The sequence below is a fragment of the Lissotriton vulgaris genome, chromosome 6, assembly GCF_964263255.1.
Source record: "Lissotriton vulgaris chromosome 6, aLisVul1.2, whole genome shotgun sequence".
Taxonomy (NCBI): Eukaryota; Metazoa; Chordata; class Amphibia; order Caudata; family Salamandridae; genus Lissotriton; species Lissotriton vulgaris.
This window is the reverse complement of record NC_141694.1, coordinates 1,679,636,462-1,679,657,963: the sequence shown is the minus strand read 5'-3', so window position 1 is coordinate 1,679,657,963 and position 21,502 is coordinate 1,679,636,462. Positions and strand designations below refer to the sequence as shown.

The window sequence follows — 21,502 nt, the reverse complement described above, 5'->3', positions numbered from 1 at the left end:
CAGCTCCAACAGCTGATTTATATCTTTGGTCAGCCCTGGTGCCTCCCTTCACGGTTCTACTGTGTCCCATCAGTGGGGTTGGTAAGGAGGGCCAACACTCTCAAGTGCGTTCGGGTCCGTGCTAACCCTCTTTTTATAACCTATGATGTTGGGGGAGAGCATAGTCCAAGGTGTGGTCTAGGTTGTGAAGTTGTGAGATATAGAAATCAGCATGTTCTTAGTCTGGAAAACATGGTCTCTCTTTTGATTTTTTTCCTTTCTCTTGATGTAGCGTTTTCAGTGGTTCCCTATGCTGCCCTGCCTGCTCACCTTCCCTGTCAGTGGATCTCAACTCTACATGGTATCCAGTGGCTCTTCCAAGCCACATAGAGGACCTAAGAGTACAATCCCTTCTATCCAGGGTTCACTGTTTAGGTAGCGTTAAGGTACTGCCTCCCTGTCATCCCAGTTTAATTCATCTAGAATGAAACGCCTGCAGTGACCCAGTCACACAGCTCTAAGGGTAAATAATATTGTCATTTCCAAACTAAAGTATGTTTATCTTTCACTATAGAGATATTTACAGATACCTACTGCATAGCAAATCAAACATGCAAGAATCCAGAAGCCTAACACTCCACTATCCAGATGCATGCACATTTCTGCCTCAACTTCTAAGGAAGCCCACTTTTTTTGTGTTAGTCCAGGACGATTCAGTGCTCACATAGGAGGCAAAAATAATAAATATTCTATTAATATATTTGTAAATTATGCATATCCTGTTTTTAATCAATATAGATTCCAGTCAACAGTGAATTCACAAGATGAAATTTACTAGTTTCAAAGCAGTGTCTTAAACCTACATGTAGGGAATTACAGAAAGCTGTTAGTTGGAATATCAAATAAATTATACGTATGAATGAAAGTTGTGATATACATGACAGGTTTAATTTGTGCTGCTGAAAAACTAAGCAGGAGGCTGTTTATATTTGCGTCCTGTAGAAATCCTCTGGGATGTGTTCCCCCAGAGATGCTTCTCTGCTTTTTCTAATATCACAATGGATCCACGTTACTGGTGTTAACAAAGAATAAGAAAGGACACTGCACATCCGCTTTGAGTTGTAATGCCAAAACATTTATTTTGAAGAAAAGGTACGTTTTGGTATAAAATAAGGGTTGAGGTGTACTTAGATTTGCCCTCCATTCAAAATGGCTGACTTTTATTAGAGGTTCTAACATTCATCTAATCGTCTCTGTGATTTTCCTAAATGTCCATTAAACAACGGATTTCAAGAACAAAGTTGCCTTGATTATTTATGACAGCAGCAGAGGACAGTTATGTATGTATGTATGAACTGCATATTTCACTAAACTGTTCATTTAAGACACAATTCATGCTTTCCTTTTTTTTTTTTAAAAACCCATGGCACTTTATGCACACCAAATTCTCTATAAACATATATTCACCAGGAAAGACGCTGGGTACATAGCACAATAACTCAAAATAAAACTAAACACTAAATCGACTTTTGAAAGCACTGAGAAAATGGCATGAACAAAATGCAATGGTATTTGGGTTCAAGAATGAGGTTGATGTTCATGTTTTCGTTTTTACACTAAATACAGTTTATGGAACCAAAGCAAGAAAGTAGGCAGACATCGATTAAAATAAGAAGTCAAAAGAAGTTTACTCGATAACAGTAACATACAAACTTCATACAATCAATTAGTAACTTACAATGGTTGTGAAGTAGTCTACCATTGTCTAGAGATGTGTGTGTGTGTGGTGTGGACTTGGACTGTCTGGTAAACAGACACACTGTCGATCAAGATGAATCCCACTGCTGACAAATCCTGCATGAGTACCTTCGCTGTTGGCGGATCTCCTTTACTTAGCATGGCCTAAATTTCATGGGAAACCAGTCATCTGACCCTCTTCTCTGTGCTTGCAACTGTGGCAACAGGATTGATTGGAGAAGGTGCTTACTGGTACCTATTGTCACACCATTTCAGGGGTTCCAGCCTCCACATCATTCAGCCCTCCTCTTGACGAAAGTGTGCTTCTAGAGATTACTGTAAAGTCTGCAAATACTATTCTCAATAGCATTCTATCCCCAAACTGGTGATCAGGCCGAGAGATAGCAAATCAAGTCATCAAAAAATATCTGTGCTTGTTTATTAGAGCTTCACACAAAGTAACTAGACATTATTATCTTCACTTGTAGAGATTTCTCACAACAATTCAACACTTACATTGTTAAAATGTTTCTTTTCTTTTGCAGTTACTGATGGAATCCAACAAGGTTGCTTTGTCTGTAACTTCCCACACTGAAGTAGGGGCATCAGATGACAAAGTGCTTGATCATTAACAGTCATATTTGAAAACAAGGAAATTGGTATCTACAATATTCCAATAAGGATACAATCCATTTACAATTTGAAAAACATAGGCCAGTCCAACCCATTCGCCACATTTATGGTTTGTTTTTGGTATTGCAAACATGATAACCACAGTATCTCTATGGTTGAGCCTATCATATCAGTGAAGGATCTATCCAGTACTACATTTGTTGATACTGAATCCTAATTGCCCAACCGATTTCACAAACAATGCTCACCTAGCCTTGACGCATCCAAACATGAAGTGCAAGCCATATTTGGCGCATGTGTTTGATTACATTGCACGGAATGCAGAGTTCACTTGAAAGCGAATGGCCTAAAAAGCACTTCCTTACAATTCATACCTCAGAACATGTTCCCCATTTGACACAAAGTTTTCATATTTACTATCCTTATACTCCAACTCCATTTCCTGATGCTACAACCTTCAACCTAGGGTGAGATTCTTTAGGGGTCTATTTGCTACCACATAAGTATGAGTATAAATGTTCTCAGCTGACGAATCCCATTAAGACAAAACCCTCTGCAATTTCTCTGCTGAAGACAATTCTTCTTTAATTGATGGAGTTCAGCTGGGTCTCTAGATCAGGTACGGAGTTTCTAACACAGACAAGCTGTGGTGTTTGTGGAACCAGATGCCTACATACAGGATCTCTGCATGACACACAAACCATCTCCATGCTTGGTGGCAGTGGTGGTGCTGGAATTGCAGAACGCCTTGATTGGTCATAGTTCCACACCTATGTTAACTGCTCAGACTTCACATTTTTTTCGCATTTCCTCAAGGAACCTTGGTAGAGAACTGGATGAGGAGAGGCCAGACTATTCAATGCTACTACCACCCTTCAAATGCGCAGCATGTCCATTATATATAACTGGGTGTAAAAAATGATGTTGCAACATATTTTTTTATTATGCAACACAATTATGTTGCTGTCTTTGCAACGAGATATCTATTGGTGTCTCAAATCATTGCAGCCTTCCTGCGTCTTTGCACGTTCTTCACATAGCTGTTATTCTTGAAATCGCTGATCCCACTATTCTTTGCTGTATCTCAGTTAACTGTGATGTAAGAGGCGGTTAGGTAGTTGGGTCGTAGGGATGTCTTTGATGACTGTTTCCCTTCTTTTCCCAGCTGTTTCTCAGCATCAGACTCCCAGACACTGTCTTGACAACAAATGTGGAGGATGCTGCCCCAACATTCAATGGCTGGTTCAGTTCCCCTGACACTCAAACGAGGTACAGCACAAACCTAGAGCGTTTGCTGTGGTTTGTATCAACTCCTTCACACTTGACCACCCCAGTCAATAAACAATCCACAACAGAATAGTGTCACTATACAATCCAAGAAAATACAGAAATAATGCAAGAACACGTACCGTATTACGATGTTCATATCCACTAAGCGTTCAGAGAAGTGAGCCATTCACTGACATCTGCAAAATGATAGAATAGAATGGTGTCGTAGACCCCTGCTGCTATTGCCTTCTCGCGTCACTGAAGATTAAGGGCTAGCTGTATAAAACAGCACTTTCTTGCTGGTATGACGCCCATTGACAAGGTCCCTGGACCTCAAATGTAGCAATTTTCCAATCAAGGACTCCCTTGTGCTGGCAGGATTTAGTAATTGTCCTTCAAGAGCCTAGTACATCCAAAGTACTCTGGTTATTTCTCCACTGAAGGGCTCTCTGGTACTAAAAGATTGTGTCAATTTCCCAATCCAATAGTTCTTGCTTCTAGATGTTTGAGTAATGTACATATTTTTCCTGTTAGGGGTGAAATTGTATTATTTAAGAGTATAGCGCTCTATTAGCCATACACTATGCAAGTCAATATTAAGCGTTTATCCCTACATTTGAATAGAACACAATTTTATCTAGCAATTTCTTTAAGACACAGACCAGAGTATCATATATTGGTTTATCACTTATTACATCAACAATTTATTTTCATCATAACATACCTACACATTAAAAAGTTACAGAGCTGTTTAGTGTTCCTAATGTTTTTCGAGCATTACACAGTTCATTCCACATGTATATCTTAATTGCTAAAACTGAAGAATTATTGACAACAACAAATAATTTGTTGGTAAATTTCACTTGATTAGCATATTTCTTTGATTAATTTCTTGATGCTATTGCTACCTCTTTTGTTTGTCCACCCGTTTTAGACCTAGGCAACTTCAAGGCCTCCTCAAGACAAAAGAGAACCGCTGAAAATAAGTCATAATAGACTGCCAGAAAATAGACTTTTTCGATAGTCCTTACTTTCTCTATTCATATATGATGATGTCTTTCTGAACCTGGACCCCTGTTTTGCGTGTTATTTAATAGTTTAGTAATTACATCTTACTGAAGAGATGCCACATCCACTCACTAGTGGCTCCTCATTAACTCAATCAGAATTAAGCAAGGTGTGTTTTCCTGCCAGGAGTGGATATCCAAACTAGCTGGCTTCAAATCTGTCTTCAGTAACTTAAAAGAGAAACCTGTTTCTCTAGCATGTGTATTATCTGCAATTGTGAACATCCTGCAGCTTATTGTAACAAATATTCTAAGATTCATTTTTGGCCATGCCAGACAGAAGTACATCACTGATTGTTTTCATAACCAAAAGCATCTATTACTTGACCATTACTTGACCAATCTGGTTCAATCATCATCAAATCTTTATTTAGGTAAAGTTCACCAGAAAAGACACAGATTCAGAGGATGAATTAAGTATATGCCAATATACATCAAAGGATGCACTTCAATAATAAAAGTTGTACAATTTTAAAAGGTAGCATTAAATGTAAACACTCGCGAGGATAGAAATAGACATGAAATTAAACTACGGGAGGTATATGGATCTCATTATCCTCATAGGTACAAACCATCCTGATGCTAAAATAGAGGCAAACTTGCAGATACATTTCCTATATGAGCCACGTTCTTGCGGAGATGTTTTAAGTGCTCTATGTTACATTAGTTGTTATAATAACACAGCATTTCCAACATGGATTCATGGCAATGATGGATATATCGAGGAGATGGATCACTCATCTGTTTATACAATACAAAACATTAAAAACAATTTAAACATTTTTTACAAAAGAAAAAAAACTTAAAAGAATGCTAAACAATATTGCTTGCTCTTCCAAATTTACTGTCAAATATGGCAGCATTATTTTAATAAGGATTTAGACACGAATGCTGATCATAGGGTTAGGCCGGGAAGGATTCAACGCCCTTCTTCTGATTGCCCATGAAATTCCCAGGTATTTTGCAATAGCAGACACAAATAGAGGTCTTGCATCACATTACAGTATACGCAGAGCCACTCCGTGCTCTCGAGTGCCAAGTTCTCTACAAACAGGAGAGAGCCATCTACTCCTGGGTTTAGTGCATGCTTTGCATGCAAAAAGGAAGTGAGCAATAGATTCTTGTGGAGAGGGACAGCCCTTTGGTAATGCTTTGTTAGACAGTCATGACTTTCTAAATGAATTAATAGGCAGAATGCTGGCTGCCAAATCTGAACTGAATATATAATTTTCTATCGGCCGGCACTTTAATAATATTGAGGTAATTTTCAAGGGTGCGGTTACACTTAATATTGTTAAGTTCCTTGGTCAGTCTCCCTCGATTGCTGGCTTAAACGGCAGAGTGCTCAACCACTTCCCAATAGAGGATTTTAATCTGACTTTTAGTGAGGGGTGGTGGAGAACCGATATCGTGTCCCACTAGACCTATGTGTGACAGGAGGCTTTTGACGTGTTTTGTCCAACCAATTTTATGCATGGAATGCAGGGCGCAAATCTCTTGGAAAGCGGCAGCATACACCAATAATTCTGGGGTGGATACCAGCCTATACCAGAAAAATAGGGGCGGAGCTTCACTAAGTCACTTATGGGTTTAATGCCAATCTGGTTCAATCTTGCAAGCATACTTTCTATTTAAAAAAACATTCAAACATATTCCCAAGTGTTTGTTTTGGCTTGGCTCGCTTCATACCATATCATGGCGCCATATTATTCGGCAACCTCAACTTTGGACATTTGGTACTGCTAGGTGCAGTCCATTGGTTTCCGAATTTCCAAGTCGGTCATCGCTGTTCTCAAATCATTCCCAATATTTTATTAAGGACTGCACCTTCCTTTTGTTTGTGTCCCTATTATATCATCAGTTTAGTACTCTGTTTCAGATTTCAAGGTAGGAATTATCCAACCTGATGTTCTAAAGCAGCCTGCTCAGATGTTAAGGGGTTCACCATTTTTTAGCCGTTAATTCTGCAACAAATTTATTGAAACGTGAATACTTGTTCACTACAGCCTCTCACCAAACAGGAGCGCTCCTAACATAGCAGACGTTTTGCGTCTTTAATTTATAAATATTGAGAGGTAGTACAGAAACAGTCAAACCTAGGCTATGTTTTAAATCGAGTCACTGATGGAATCTTTACTAGATGCACTTAAGCTGTTTCCAATCAGTCTCGGAATCATTACAAAATCTGATACTGGGTTGTGTACACTTAGTATACAACTTCTCAAAGTTTCTTTGACACTAGCATAACAAAACCGTCAATGTGGGATTTGCAGTGCTAGGATGCATGTACGAAGGACACTGTCAGCCTTGCATCACTACGCAGTGTACAGAAGAGAATGCTGTGTAGAACCAGGCTATGTTCTATGTGCATTGTATGGTGACGAGGGCGGTGCCTGGTGCAGCCCTCAGCATCTGTCAGTGGGCTGTGAAGCACCAATCTTCCAACAGAGAAGGGTTGGATTGGGATCAAAAATCAGCCCAGCCACCACATTTGCAGATTGCTCTTTTATGCAAAACGCTGCTTCAGTGTTACAAGTAGTATAAAAAGACGGAGGATGGTTCTTTGAAAGAGCCACTGGCTAATTTCGCTTTCTGGCCTATGTCTCATCGATTGGAGTGCTACCAACCCCTAAAATTTCCATGTCTTACAAAAAATTTAACATTTGGTTTTCAAAATATGTAGAAATCCCAAATAGTATTCTTATAACGTACTTGTGACTCTTCTTCTATCTCAGTTAGATACTGTGGCCTTCTTTATAGTAGATAATGGAAATTCAGGGTTCCGGCTGTAAACAGTTCCCCAAAATGGTAGATTAGAAGGCTGTTGTAAACAGGGAGGTGAGGCAAAATAACATCCCCTAAGCTGCGTGTGCATTACGCCAAGCCCAATGAGTTTAGAAGTCTATATTCTATTTTCATTAAAAAAAATGTATCTTTATAGAGTTTCCCTGTGTGCTGTAGGTATGTCCTGTTCAAAGTGCAAAACGTCTCCAGGGGCACCTCGCAAACTACATCTAATGATGAAGAAGAATATTTGAGCTTGCTCATTCTCCCACAGCAAAGATATCAACTTGCAGAATCAATTCTCACTACCTATTCTAGGCATAGTTTCACTCTTTAGCACATGGTGTTTCTCCTCTTTGCAACAGACAGACAAATGCAAACATGTTGGAATGGTGCAGAAGGCCTAAAAGCAGTGGTTAAATTGTGCAGCTGGATGTAGATGGTGGTGTTGGAACTCATCTAAGTGGATTGGACTTGTTTTACTCATCATTTCTTTTTTTACATTTATTTCTTTGTACAAATGCATGCTATTTATGAATAAAAATATGCATTATTTCCTCTAACCATCCTTTATCATATTCATACAACTACCAGACTCGCATGTCTATGTCAGGGTGTAGACTGGCGCGCCTGCCCAAAAGACTACGTTTCCCTGCACTCTCTGGCAAAGACTACTTTTCCCAGAATCCCCAGCGGGATTACAGGATATCACCGGGCGGAGTCTGCCGTTCGGTGCTAGTGATTCCTGTGTTTGGAGGCTGCGGCTGCTCCTCTGCTCCGAGGGTTCAGAGCGGCCGTGTGGTTTCCAGCTAGGAAAGTCGAGAGCCTGTATCCTGGTAACGTTTGAATGCGCTGGCTGGCGCGTTCCCTTCAGCTACTTTGTATTGGCGTTTTCTTCCAAGTCGGAACAACGCTGGGTGTTTGTTTTGCCTCGCGGCTGCAAGGGATTATTTAAAGAGTTTCTATTTTGCTATGCACACGTTTTTGGAGGATTCCTGGGCGTGTGTGGTATAGGACTGTATATTGGCCATTCAAGTGGCGGAGTGCAGGGGGGAGTTTGGGACCTCCGCACTACCGTCACGAAGCATTGGTTTGGGGCTACCTCATTCGGAACTGGTGGATTTACAAATACCAAAGCGGAGTGCTGTAGTGAAGGAACTGCGCACTGCCGTGTTTGGTTATCTTTTTGTACTCATTGGAAGGAAGGAAAACATTTGTGCTTTCATTTCACAACGGAGTGGATCTCTTTGCTTTTCTGTTGAGCACAGGGGTGCTCATTTAGTCCTGGTGCATTTTCGCAAATTCTTTGGAACTAATTACAAGCACATATATGTACAATGGGGTATGTGGATATCAACAACAACGGCTTTTAGATAATGGAGTACTATGGGTTGTTGCTAATACCTTCTTTTGTGTTGAGCAGGATGGAAGGAAGACGGGAGACACAGCAATAGGGTGGCGTAGAGTCCATGTACTACAGGTGAATTCAGGGGTTATTGACCTAGTGAGAATTCATGAGTGTAGGTTTAAGTATTGTATTAACCTTTGTACATTTGTTTTACAGTTTCTTTTTCCCTGCTGCCCCTTCCTTCTTCTCTTTGTTCTTTCTGGGTTTTTTCCCTCACCGTATCGTCTGAGCACCCTGTGTTTATACTTCAGGGTGTTCGGAGGGTCCAGAGGTGGAGCATTGTTGCTGCATGCGGATCCTGCGGAGTGTACACCTGACAGTCTACCACTCCCAATAACAATTTATATTTCACACTACTAATCCACCACTAATACACCTGGGTTCCTGGGTAGCGTGCTATCACCGAAAAGCACTTTGACGCCTTGTCTGGGGTATTAAGCAGTATATAAATACATTGACAATTGTTAAGAAAGCAAAACTGAATTATTTTCCAAGAAGCTTTGTCCATGTAATTAAGGATGTGGTTTAAAACATTTGAACTAAATTCCCGTGACAGACCAGTATTTGGGCACGTTGCTGGAATTTTCTGTTATTGCATCCAGGCGGTGTTCCTAACTTCACCATTAGAAAATGAGCAGATAACCATAAAGGCCTACCAATTAGGGAAGCCATAATCAGAGACAGATCAGTAATCGATGCTCCTTTGAACACTTCTGGTGCAGCATCAAAGTCTAAGCAGAATTTTTTTCCCCAAAAAGCCTCACATCCATCGCCTAAACAAAGGACTGGGGCTTCTGAATACAGTTAAAATGATTATAACCATGGCAATATGGCGGACTGAACTGAACCTGTGACCTTTTCATGGTGAACTTAGTCATGTAATGCGCACATAAACATACGGGGCTGCCAGTCTGGCTGTAGAGCGCTCTCAACCACATACAGACCCTTAACTTTTGTTTACTGAGCTTCACTGAGATTTTTTGTATTAAGTCACGTAATCAGCATAAATTAAATCTAATCATAGCTGAGAAATACGAAAAAAAGAGAAATATCAATACCAATTTGAATTAGGATCTCCCAAAGTTTCAACCTGTTCATGTGATCAAACGCGCTAATTAGGTCCATAAAAGCTAAATGAACCGAGCTTTCTAGCACTACTCTATACTTGCTAATAATAGAATGCAAGTTTAAGCATTGCTCCGTGGTCCCTACTCCTTCTCTGTACCCATACTGTACGCCTGACAGAATTATGATCCTCCACCCAAGCTGGAAGTTTTTGCAACACCGCTCTGCCGACGACTTTCACTACAGAGTCTCTTAGATAGTGGTTTGCAGCAGAAGGCATCTTTATGATTACCCTTTTAAAATACAGGGATTTTCACAGAAGAGGAGCATGAACTAGGAAACTCACTTCTACAGGCTGAGTTCAAGACACTCTTGATTAATGAATGGAGCCTATAGATCTATTTTGGACTCTCTTTTTTTAAAGACCAAATAATATTGGGTTCTCTGTTCTACTCTGGTAGGCACATTCACAAAAGGACATAATGCAGCAATCAGTACATCACTAAGAACAGAAAGTAAACATGGGAATACAACTTTACAAAACAATAGAAAGCCTGGTTATATGATGTGTATCATGAGACTAAAGGTGATTGGGGGGCTCCAGTTGCCACAATTGGATCAGGAGCAGGCCGATTCCTTGGGCAAGGATATCAACATAGGGGAGATCAGGAGCGCAGTAAAAAACAAGCATTGGAAATGCAATAGGTCTCGCATTAGGAAAGTTTGAGCTATTGGTCTTATAAATGACTTTTTTTTTATTTATGTGTTGTTTTTTAAAATATCTAAATTAATAGCTTTGTCATTTACAATGCCAATAGTTATAACTTTCGCAAATGTGACACCTATAGCATTTGTAATGCAACATGTTTTGTATTTACGTGACTTAGATGTATTGATATTACAAATAACAATGGCTTTTAACTTTTTTAAATAATTATTACTTAAATAAAAGTGATTGTAATTTATAATGGCAATAGCTTAAACTTTTGTAAATAACTTTAGTGAAGATTATGTTCAGTGTATTTTATTGTGACGAAAATCCAAGAACAGAAGTGAAATATTAACATCTTTTTTGACATTTGTAATTAAGCTTGAAACATTGAGAGAACATATTTGATTTGAAGTGGTGATGCTGAGTGATGCTGTGGTTGCGCTGAGTGATGCTGTGGTTTGCGCTGAGTGATGCTGTAGTTTGCGCTGAGTGATGCTGTGGTTGCGCTGAGTGATGCTGTGGTTGCGCTGAGTGATGCTGTGGTTGCGCTGAGTGATGCTGTGGTTACGCTGAGTGATGCTGTGGTAGGGCTGAGTGATGCTGTGGTTGCGCTGAGTGATGCGGTGGTTGCGCTGAGTGATGCTGTGGTTGCGCTGAGTGATGCTGTGGTTGCGCTGAGTGATGCTGTGGTTGCGCTGAGTGATGCTGTGGTTGCGCTGAGTGATGCTGAGTGGTGCAGAGTGGTGCTGTGGTGGTGCAGAGTGGTGCTGTGGTGGTGCAGAGTGGTGCTGTTGTGGTACTGAGTGGTGATGTGGTGGTGCTGAGTGGGAGATGGTGAGAGGGAAAAAAGGAGAGCAGGGAGAGGGAGAGGATGGAGAGAGGAGAGAGAGAGGGGGAGAGAGAGAGGGGGAGAGAGGAGAAAGAGAGGGGGAGAGAGAGACGGAGAGAGAGGAGAGGGAAGAGAGGGAAAGGGAGAGAGGGAAGTGAGGGAAAGGGAGAGAGGGAAAAGGAGAGAGGGTAGAGGGAGAGAGGGAGGGGAAGAAGAGAGGAGGAGGAAGAGAGCGAAGGACGGAGGGGAGAGAGAGGGGAGGGAGAGAGGGAGAGAGAGAGGAGAGCAGGCAGAGGGGGAGATGGGGAGAGGGAGAAAAAGGAGAGCAGGGAGAGGGAGGGTAAAGAGATGGAGAGAGGAGAGAGAGGGGGAGAGAGGAGAGAGAGAGGTGGAGAGAGACGGAGACGGGGAGAGAGGAGAGGGAAGAGAGGGAAAGGGGGAGAGTGAGAGGGAAGTGAGGGAAAGGGAGAGAGGGAAAAGGAGAGAGGGTAGAGGGAGAGAGGGAGGGGAAGAAGAGAGGGGGAGGACGAGAGCGAAGGACAGAGGGGAGAGAGAGGCGAGGGAGAGAGAGACATTTTGGTTCCACCTACAACATGGGTCAGTCCATTCTAACCAGTTACTCCCATCACTTTGAGTTATTGCATAACGCGTGTGCACATTGTTCACATCCACTTAAAGCAATTCATTTGTCTTCACTGACACATCTGGCTCAAAGTGTGTTGTAGTTACTTTTTTTATATTAACTTTAAATACAAGCATTTATTTTCACCTGCACTTTGGGTGCCAAGCTATATGGTGATTTATTTTTTACCTTCTTCTGAACTTTGCTATTATAAAGTATATAAGTAACAATGTCACATTGTACCTGCCCACAGTTTGAGTGCTTGATCAAGCAGTGATTTGTTCTTCTCGCCTTCACAAATAATGATTTTAAAATGTATGGCGCACCTGAGAGACTTGTTATTTAAAAAAAAAATCACTATTAAAAGGGCCACAGCAGTTAGTTTTTAAATGTGTTTTTATTGTAAGCATGTGGTGGTTGTGTGGCTGCATGTTTTCTTATTTCCTCTTTATCTTGTGGGTTAAACTTGCAATTAAAAAAATCGCACAAGTTTGTGAAAGACAGACATGTTGACTTTGTCAATGCTTGTTTTTATTTATTTTCTTTACAAAAATTAAATTAACATACATTCCCCGTAGTTGTACAGCAATTTAAAGTCATAACTCATCTGAATTACAAAATCCATGAATGCTAGAATAAACACCACCTGGCAATTCAGATGTAGTCCAGTAATAAACAGATGTATAAGCTACTTGTCAGTATTTGCAAGACAGCTATCTAAATGTGGAATTTGATCTGCCTCTCTTCCATTGGTCTGTGAGACAGGACAGTCCCACTCTGTGACCCTGCTGAGTCCACGTGGGAGGTTTGCTGAATTGTGGCTTCTGTGTTTTCTAGACTTTGTCACAGAACGTTGTTACATTTATCCGTTCTGCCTTATTCTGCCTCTGTGGTTTAACTGGTAATGACTGAGCGACGCCGAAATGTAGCTCCAAACCCGTGTCACGTCTGATAGCCATGTAGCATAACAGCCTCTGTACCCCTAAGTGAGGAGTAGAGCAGACGAACATTGAGTGAGATTGAGATATGTTTGGGCTCCACGAGTGTGAAGGGAGAGCTGTGACCTGGATAAACCTTTAGAGCACAGAGAGACAGAGCATGATCCTGAACGTGCACCAATGTCAAACTGGAAATCCTTCTATAATGTGCAGTCAGATGCCGGCTGTCTTTCGATTCTCAGTTACCAGCAGTGAAATGATTCACCATACAAGCAAGAAAGAAGAAAATATGTTTTCCAAAAAGACAGAACCCTAGAAATGTCACTATTTCTAGAGAAACTAACAAACTCAAAAGGAAGTAAGATGCCTAGTCTCTAATATAATGTGGATGTTCTTGGAGAAACACGAGAGACGGCCTGTGGCCGTCAAAGTGAAAGTACGGCCGGCGGAGGGCATTGCTGTGGGGAGGGGGGAGGAGAAATGTGACACGGCGGGCAGGGGAGGGGGCGGAGCAGGGAGAGCGGCATGAGGGTGTGAAGCAGAAGGGGAGGAGTGCTGCTGGCGATTGACTGGCGATTTGATGATGTGCACGCGCATTTTAGGTCAATGCGCTTGCGCATTGACCTAAAAGCGCACCGGCACAGCATCAAATCGCCAGTCAATCGCCAGTCTAGGTAAAGCTTATTTAAGCCCCTTTATATCGAGCTCCCGCTCAATGCGCATGCGCATTAAGATAGGTCGCTCGACCTAAAAATGGTCCGTAACAAAACCTCGGGATTGGATGGCTTGCCCATAGAATTTTACAGTAGATACCTGGACCTGCTTGCTCCGCGCCTCCAAATGGTGTACAATGAGGCCAAGTCCAATGGCCGACTCCCCCAATCCATGTGCAAGGCTCTGGTAATCCCCCTGCTGAAACCGGGGAGGGAGAGCCACAATCCGGCCTCTTATCGGCCACTGTCGATGCTGACCACAGACTACAAAATCCTGAGCACCATACTAGTGACCAGACTGCTGCAATATATGTCTGGGTTGGTCCATAGCAACCAGGCCAGATTTATTCCAATGCGCAATACTACCATAAATATTCGGAGACTCATACGCTTGCTGGACGATCCACTACCAGGAGCACAAAACCCCTAGTATTATCAGTAGATATAGAGAAAGCATTTGATAGCTTGGAGGGGGAGTACCTGTACAAGGTCATGCAACGATTTGGCCTCGGCGACGGCTACATCCGCTGGACGAGAGTGCTGTACACATCGGCAGTCGCGAGGGTGCATGTGGGATCCCTCAGATCACACCAGTACCCGGTGGGCCGGGGTACTCGACAGGGATGCTCCCTGTCCCCCCTGCTGTTCGCTTTGGCAATAGAACCCTTAGAGGCTGAGACCAGGACGGGAAACCATTATAGGGGCATAGTAAGTAGGAGAGGCCCGCAGTTCATATCGCTGTACGTAGACGACCTCCTGATATTCCTTGAAAACGCGGATGAGGCCTTGGAGGGTGTGGAGAGACTCCTCTCGCTCTTTGGAAGGCTCTCAGGCCTGAAAGTCAACTGGTCCAAGACCTGCCTGTTCCCTCTGCGACAGGGAGAGGCACGTCCCGACAACCGCCCGTCGCTTACGTGGGAACCCACCTGTCTAAAATACCTCAGAGTGCACGTATACCACACTGCAGCAGATATGTTGGAGGGCAACGTGGGCCGCTGCATGCGAGCACTGAAGGGAAACATGTCCTTTTGGGCCACCCTACCACTGTCGGTGACTGGCCGCATTTCTCTGTTAAAAATGATTGTGTTACAGCGCCTTCTTCACTTCTACCGTACTCTTCCAGTGTGGATACCTGGATCCATTTTCAAACAACTGAAATCGCAATTGACATCGTTTCTCTGGGGTACGGGCAGGCGCAGAATAGCATTAGCAACGCTTACGCGCCCGAAAGACGAGGGAGGCCTGGCGGTCCCCGACTTCGAGCTATACTATTTAGCTGCACAATTGCAGATCTGTACGCAGGAAGTGGCGAGAGCATTCCGAGGCCCGGAACAGGAGCGGGATGCAGGCACCCCACGCCACATCTTGGGCTATATCACGCTGCAGCAAAGGCTCTATCCTAGAGACTTGTCCCTGGAAGAGCAAACGTTCAGGCTCTGCTGGAACCGCTCGCAGCGCCGAGCGGCGTGCGTCATCCGTACGCGTCTGAAGTACTGCTGGGAATGGTGACTGCGCTCTTCCACGGCGGAGACTGGTCGCGATTACAGATCTGGGAGGACGCGGGACTGCAAATGCTTGGCGACCTGTACGAAGATGGTGTGCTAATACCATACCAAACCTTACAAGACCGTTTCGACCTGCCGAGGGGAGGATATCTGCTGCACGCCGCGGTGACCAGGGCCATACAGGCACACTGGAAGGAAGGGCTCTTGGAACCCACGACATCCATGGCCTGCCAATATACCATGATGGAAGCAGGCACTTATAAAGCGGTGACGTGCCTCTACTCGAGGATGTTACGGGAGACTTTACAGCCCCTGACAGTATTGAAAGCTAAATGGGAATCGGATCTCGAAACGGAGATCCCCGATACGACTTGGACACAAATAGTGCGGCGAGCGCCAAAGAGCACGAGAAATGCACGCTTCCAGCTAATACACTTTTATGTTCTCCATAGAGCCTATCTAACACCTGGTAAAATTGGGAAGTATTTCGGGGTAACTGACGCGGCCTGCCCTAGATGCATTGTGGGGAGAGTGGAACTGGGCCACATGCTATGGGATTGCCCTCACCTGCGTGAATACTGGCACGAGATTGGCGAGACACTTAACGAAATAACGGACAGAGAGTAACAATACGATAAGGCCATTAGTATATTGCACTGGTTCCCTCACACGCCCAAAAATAAGATCACAAGTACATTTATATATATATATGGGCCTTCTCTTGACCAAAAGAGAAATAACAAGGAACTGGAAGTCGAGAACGGGCCCTAGCTACAGGCGATGGGTTAGTGAGTTCCTGATATGGGCAGCCTGTGAGAGCACACTTCGATATCAATTGGCTCGCCGCAAAGCGGATGATAAAGCGATAGATGCAGCAGCTGCATGGGAAGCGCTTGTGCAAGCTTTACGTGACGGCACATCTCTGGACACTGAGAGCTCTCCCAACCTGGGTGCTACAGCCCCAGACAACACACAGGATTCATCTCTTACTTAGACATGTAACGACTCCTGACTACACTCATACATGCAGGCTGACCTAGGGCTCAGGCGTAGGTGGAGGGACTTGTGGGGGGGGTGGGATGGGTGGGAGGGGAGTTAGATTATTGAGCCAATGTGGGGGGGGAGGGTCCGAGGGGGGAGAAAAATAAAAGCGGAAAAGGGAATTATCACCGAAACGGCTGCAACTGTTACTGCACTACTGGGATCTGAGTTATGTTGCATGACGCCGCCCGACCTCCGGGTTGTGGGCTTAAAGGCCGTGTACGAAAGTCAACGAAAGTTGAGGGGCGCTGATAGCAGGAGGACTATACCTAAATATATGTAACCTGTATGTCATAAGTCTGCAATAAAAACCGTTTTAAAAAAAAAATGAGACTAAAAGGTGAGATTGTTTCAGTGTCCGGGTACACCTTTCGGCAGATCATTTGCCTCCAATCATGGAAGTCCAACTGTGGCTAGGGCTGTGTGGTGGGTTTTACAGGACAGGATTACATATAATAATAATATGATGTAGCATACGAGCCAGCCTACGACTGTCAAGTTTCATCATTTCATGTCATTTTTTTAAAACATCTTTTTATTAAAGTTTGGTAGTCATACAGCAGATGTTAATGACGGTTATTGCATTAGTCAATCAAGAAACTGATTTTGAATTGCTTTCCCAAAATCAAAACTAAACATTCATGACCCATTAGGTTCCATTTCCACATCTTTTGTAGTGGAAAGCTGAATTTGTACCACGTGGAATCCATAGGACATTTATGGAGTCTGCGCACCTCTTCACAGAAGAGGGACACAGGCTCTGCCTATGCCCAAAGAATCACTGTGTCATGCAACTGGATAATTCCAGACATGGACAAAGCCTTCCATCTCATTGTGACTGTACACTTAGCTAGGGAATTGAACCATTTAGGGGTATCACTATGATCCTTCTTAACAGGCCTAATAAGCAGATTCTTAATGGAGTCCCTTAAATTAATAAAGGAACCTACAATATCCTCAGGTGAATACTCTGATAATAAGCATGAATAAAGCATGGTAAATGACTAGATAAAAAAAGTGCTGCGATATGGAAGTTTACAATTGAGTCTTAAACCTTCGGACTTAATTTAAAAACATGAGTTTCCCCTTGGTAAATAACTGATAGTAACCTAACTACTGGTAACTAAATATTAACTATTAGAGGGTTGTTGTCACTACAGCAACTCGTCCTGACACCCACTTCAAGGATGAAATTTCCCAAACACATAGAAATCAAGATATAAACAAACATTTTAGAGCATACTTGCCTAGTAAACGTGTGAGTTTGCTCATCACTACTGCATACAATTGCATGTACACTTTCCAAGTTGCGCACAATGAGATGGTTGTATAGCGCTAAGCCCATTAAATCTATGGGTAGTAAAATATGATTATCTTCCCTAGGTCAATTTCAAGGGCTGAAGGCAATGATTTTTATCCATTGTTGGCATGAAACTCACCCCCAACTATCAAATTAGAGGCCAGGTAAGACTCCTCGCAAGAAACATGGATGTTAACAATAGTGAACAAAGAACCAAAATGTGATTACCTGAACAAAAATCGTTGTTATGAAAATTTCTTTTGCACCAGTGAAATTTGCATTCCCATTTAACTAAAATATTTGAATCTCTTCATGACCAGAAGCAATTGGTGTAACGTGACATTTCAACGAAAATCTGAACCTATTTATTTATTTATGCGTTTTTATATAGCGCTGACTTTACCCGAAGGTGTCGGAGCGCTTCACAACAGGAACAGTACTGATACATGAGGAGAAAATTACAAGTGAACAAATTACAAAAGCAAACGTTAAGTTACATGAGGCAAAATTGACAATCGTGAGCAAACAAATACAAGAGGTTGCTAAAGGGTACATTACAGGAGGAAAAGGTGACATGTGTGCAGCATACAAAAGCGTACAAAGTACACGTAGAGGTATAGTACTGCATAATAGCCAGATACTCAAACACAAGAACAAACGTTACGTAGGCAATGGTGGCACTTGTGCAAGTATCTAAAGCAAACAAAATGTAAGAGGTAGCAAACAGTGTGTTACAAGAGAAAAGTGACGTGTGCATGTTACAAAAGAGTACCAAACACAAGTAGAAGGATAATACTGCAATAAATGGCAGACACTCAAACCACAAGAACACACTGGGAAGGCACTTTCATAGTCAAGGAGAATAGAATTTTCTATAATAGAAGGTCTTCCATCAGATAATAGAGAGGGCGTGAATTAAATTTGGAAGGGTCTTCGAAGGAGGAGAATTTTGAGGTCGGTTTTGAAGGCCTGGGAGGAGGTGGTGGTCCGGAGCTGAGGCGGAAGTGAGTTTCAGATTCTCACCGTGTTGCCTGAAAAGGATTGGGCCATCAATCTTTCCTTCTTGAAAGTGGGAGGTTCAAGCAGTAAATTTGCCGCATGACGTGCTGGTCTAGAGCCTCCATAGAGTTTCAGTTTATTCGCCAGGTAGCTAGGAGAGGAGGAGTGCAAGGCTTTGTGGGTGATACAGGCAGTCTTGTAGATAGATCTTGCCTCGATGGGAAGCCAGCAGAGGGTGGATAACATGAGTGTGATGTGGTCACTTCTTTTGGCCCCATAAATGAAGCTGAATGGAGAACAGATTTAAGGGGGGACAAGTGGGATTTGGGGAGGCCAGAACTGCAGTAGTCCAGTCTGGAGAGGACCAGCGATTGGACCAGGGTTTTAAGGTCCTGCCCCAAAGAAGGCGCAGTTGGTATGAAGCAGACTTTGCAATGGAATTGATGTAGGAGATTAGATTGAGTTTTTTGTTGAGTATGACACCAAGGGATTTTGAGCTGTCGACAATAATGGGTTTATTGTTAAGTAGATTCATCTGATCCATCCATGACTGAACCGGGGGAGGAGAAAGTGAGGAGGAGAGGAGGAGGAATTCAGAATCAGTTGATTAGTTGACATCCAGTTTTGAATGGAGTCGAGAGTAGAGCTTAGGATGGAGAGATCGTGAGTGGAGGCAACCTTAAGGTAGATTTGAGTGTCGTCTGCATAGAGGTGATAGTAGATACCGGATTTGCTTAGGAGATTTCCCAGTGGTTCTAAAAAGAGATTGAACAATGTGGGTGCAAGTATAGAGTCTTGAGGAACACCTTGACCTACCGCAAAAGGAGATGAAAGACTATTCGCTATGACCAAGTAGGAAGTCCTCCTTTTCCCCTCCCAGAACTGGATGAAACACCAGGCAAATGATTACAATCAAAACCATAAAACGTAAGATCAGCTGTAGTCCAAGTCTCCAGTGGTAACATAATATACGATTTTATAAATGACTACCAGTGGTCCAGTTTGATCTGGGCCATGATACCAGCAATATTCCAGCTAATCATATTTTAATAAGACAACTTTCTATTGAGTGAACCCACTTGGGGAAAAACAAAGATGCCTCCTGACTTTCTACCCGAGCATGCTTCCAGAGGTTATTTACCTAATCTCATTTCTCCATAATGTAAGATCATGAATGATTTCATTTCATCACTGCTTGATTATTACAACTACTTATAACTTCCTTATGCCTTGAAAGAGAAATTTCAATTAGTCCAGAATGCGACAGCCGAAATGATAGTAGGCTTATAGACAAACTCACAATACTCAAACGCTTACCATCCTTCTCTACCTGCCTCTACCTCTTAAAATTGTATTGCGCCTACTGCACAAAGTCTTATATTCTGGCAAGCAATCATTTTTGCACCAAAGTTTATTTGCAAGGATCATCGCCGTGCCTTAAAATCAGCTGATCAATGGCACGTACAAATTCCAAAAAATAAGTGTTCCTCTCTAGGAGGGAGGGCTTCCTCAGCAGCAGGATTTGTGCAGCGCACCGTAACACTCTCCTCTTTAACGTTCGCTCATAAAACAATCTGCTCAGATCCTGCTAGACTTTACTTTAAATACGTGGCTTAAATCCGCATTGGTATGATAGTTTGATAACAATAAACCTAGGATTAACTCATTAAAGGCAATGTGGAACTGGTGTATGTTCGTGCTATATGAATACACAAATGCAAATACAAATGTGATAGGCATCGATGAGTACAGCCATTGGAGCTGTATATAGCTGGATGTGTTGTGTGCAGTGAGCTGTGCTGAGTTACACGCATGGGAGTGTTGTGTGCAGCAACGTGTGCTTTGTGCTATGTGTTTATGTCCACGGCGCGCAGTAGTGCGAACAGCTGAATGGACATGCAGTTCTGTGCGAACTGGGCTGTGCAGTGTTGCCTGCAGCAGACTGTAAATAAACGGTTGTCTGTAGTAGGATGTGCAGTATTGAGTTGAACAGAGATACTAGCCTTGCTTTGATACAATTAACCCTGCGTGAAGTCATTGACTGTGCAGCACGAGTGAACAGTGCACTGCTTTTGCAGTGCAGTGCTTTATGCAGCGTTGTACCTATCTGACTGATACAGTAAGCTGTGTTCAGTCCTATGCTCACCGAGGGGCTGACACTTACCCTGGCGGTCACTTTGTACACGGTGTAACCCCGCTGATGTCTCTTGGGCTCAGTGACAGTGTAGAAGCGACCAAGTTCCCCGCCGCTGCTGCCTCTGCGGGCGATCATGCTGGCCTGGTGGCCCCAGAGACACCATCAGAACCGCCCCGGGCTGTCACTGAGCAGCCTCCACCACAGCCGTGTCCCACAGCTGCGTTTACACTTCCGGGTTACTAGACCCATACAGTCACAAGTGTACCTAAGGACAGGCTAGTGCCAGCTGATGAGATGTAATGGGAAGCTCTGGCGGCCATGTTAGACTAGTCACATCTCCAACACAACTGCCCTCTGGGGATGCTGTCAAAAATAGAATGACATTGTATTAGCTATCCGACTACACTAATGTTAGCCAGTACTAGTACGTCGCTTATCTCTTATAAACTTTTTTATACAAATCCATTGAATGTACTATACATTTTTTTTAAATGACTAAAACACGAATCGTTTCCAAACAAACACAAGTAACGTGTTTCTAATTGGCTCGTTCATTTACAATCGCGCAAGCAAACCTTGTTACACGAACGCTCCCCTGGGAACAATTTATGAAGGTGATAATTCTATGTTATTTGTCTTTAAGAATAACAAAGTAAATGCAGCGGCCATTTTGAAACGGAATGATTTTAGTGGCTGTTCCAGTAGAGGACGTAGCCTGCAGGCATAATAAACACATTTCTGTAACAAAATGCTGGCGTACACAG

General features: G+C 42.9%; 1 protein-coding gene across 1 annotated transcript in view; it reads right to left on the bottom strand.

Annotated features, from left to right (window-relative positions):
* Positions 1 to 20,980, bottom strand: part of RPS6KC1 (ribosomal protein S6 kinase C1) — a 518,969-nt gene extending 497,989 nt beyond the window's left edge. Inside the window, exon 1 of the mRNA XM_086927875.1 lies at positions 20,766 to 20,980. Within this exon, the coding sequence (XP_086784001.1) occupies positions 20,766 to 20,873 (108 nt within the window). The 5' untranslated portion in view covers positions 20,874 to 20,980. The remainder of the gene's footprint in view (positions 1 to 20,765) is intronic.
* Between the last annotated feature and the right edge of the window lie 522 nt (positions 20,981 to 21,502).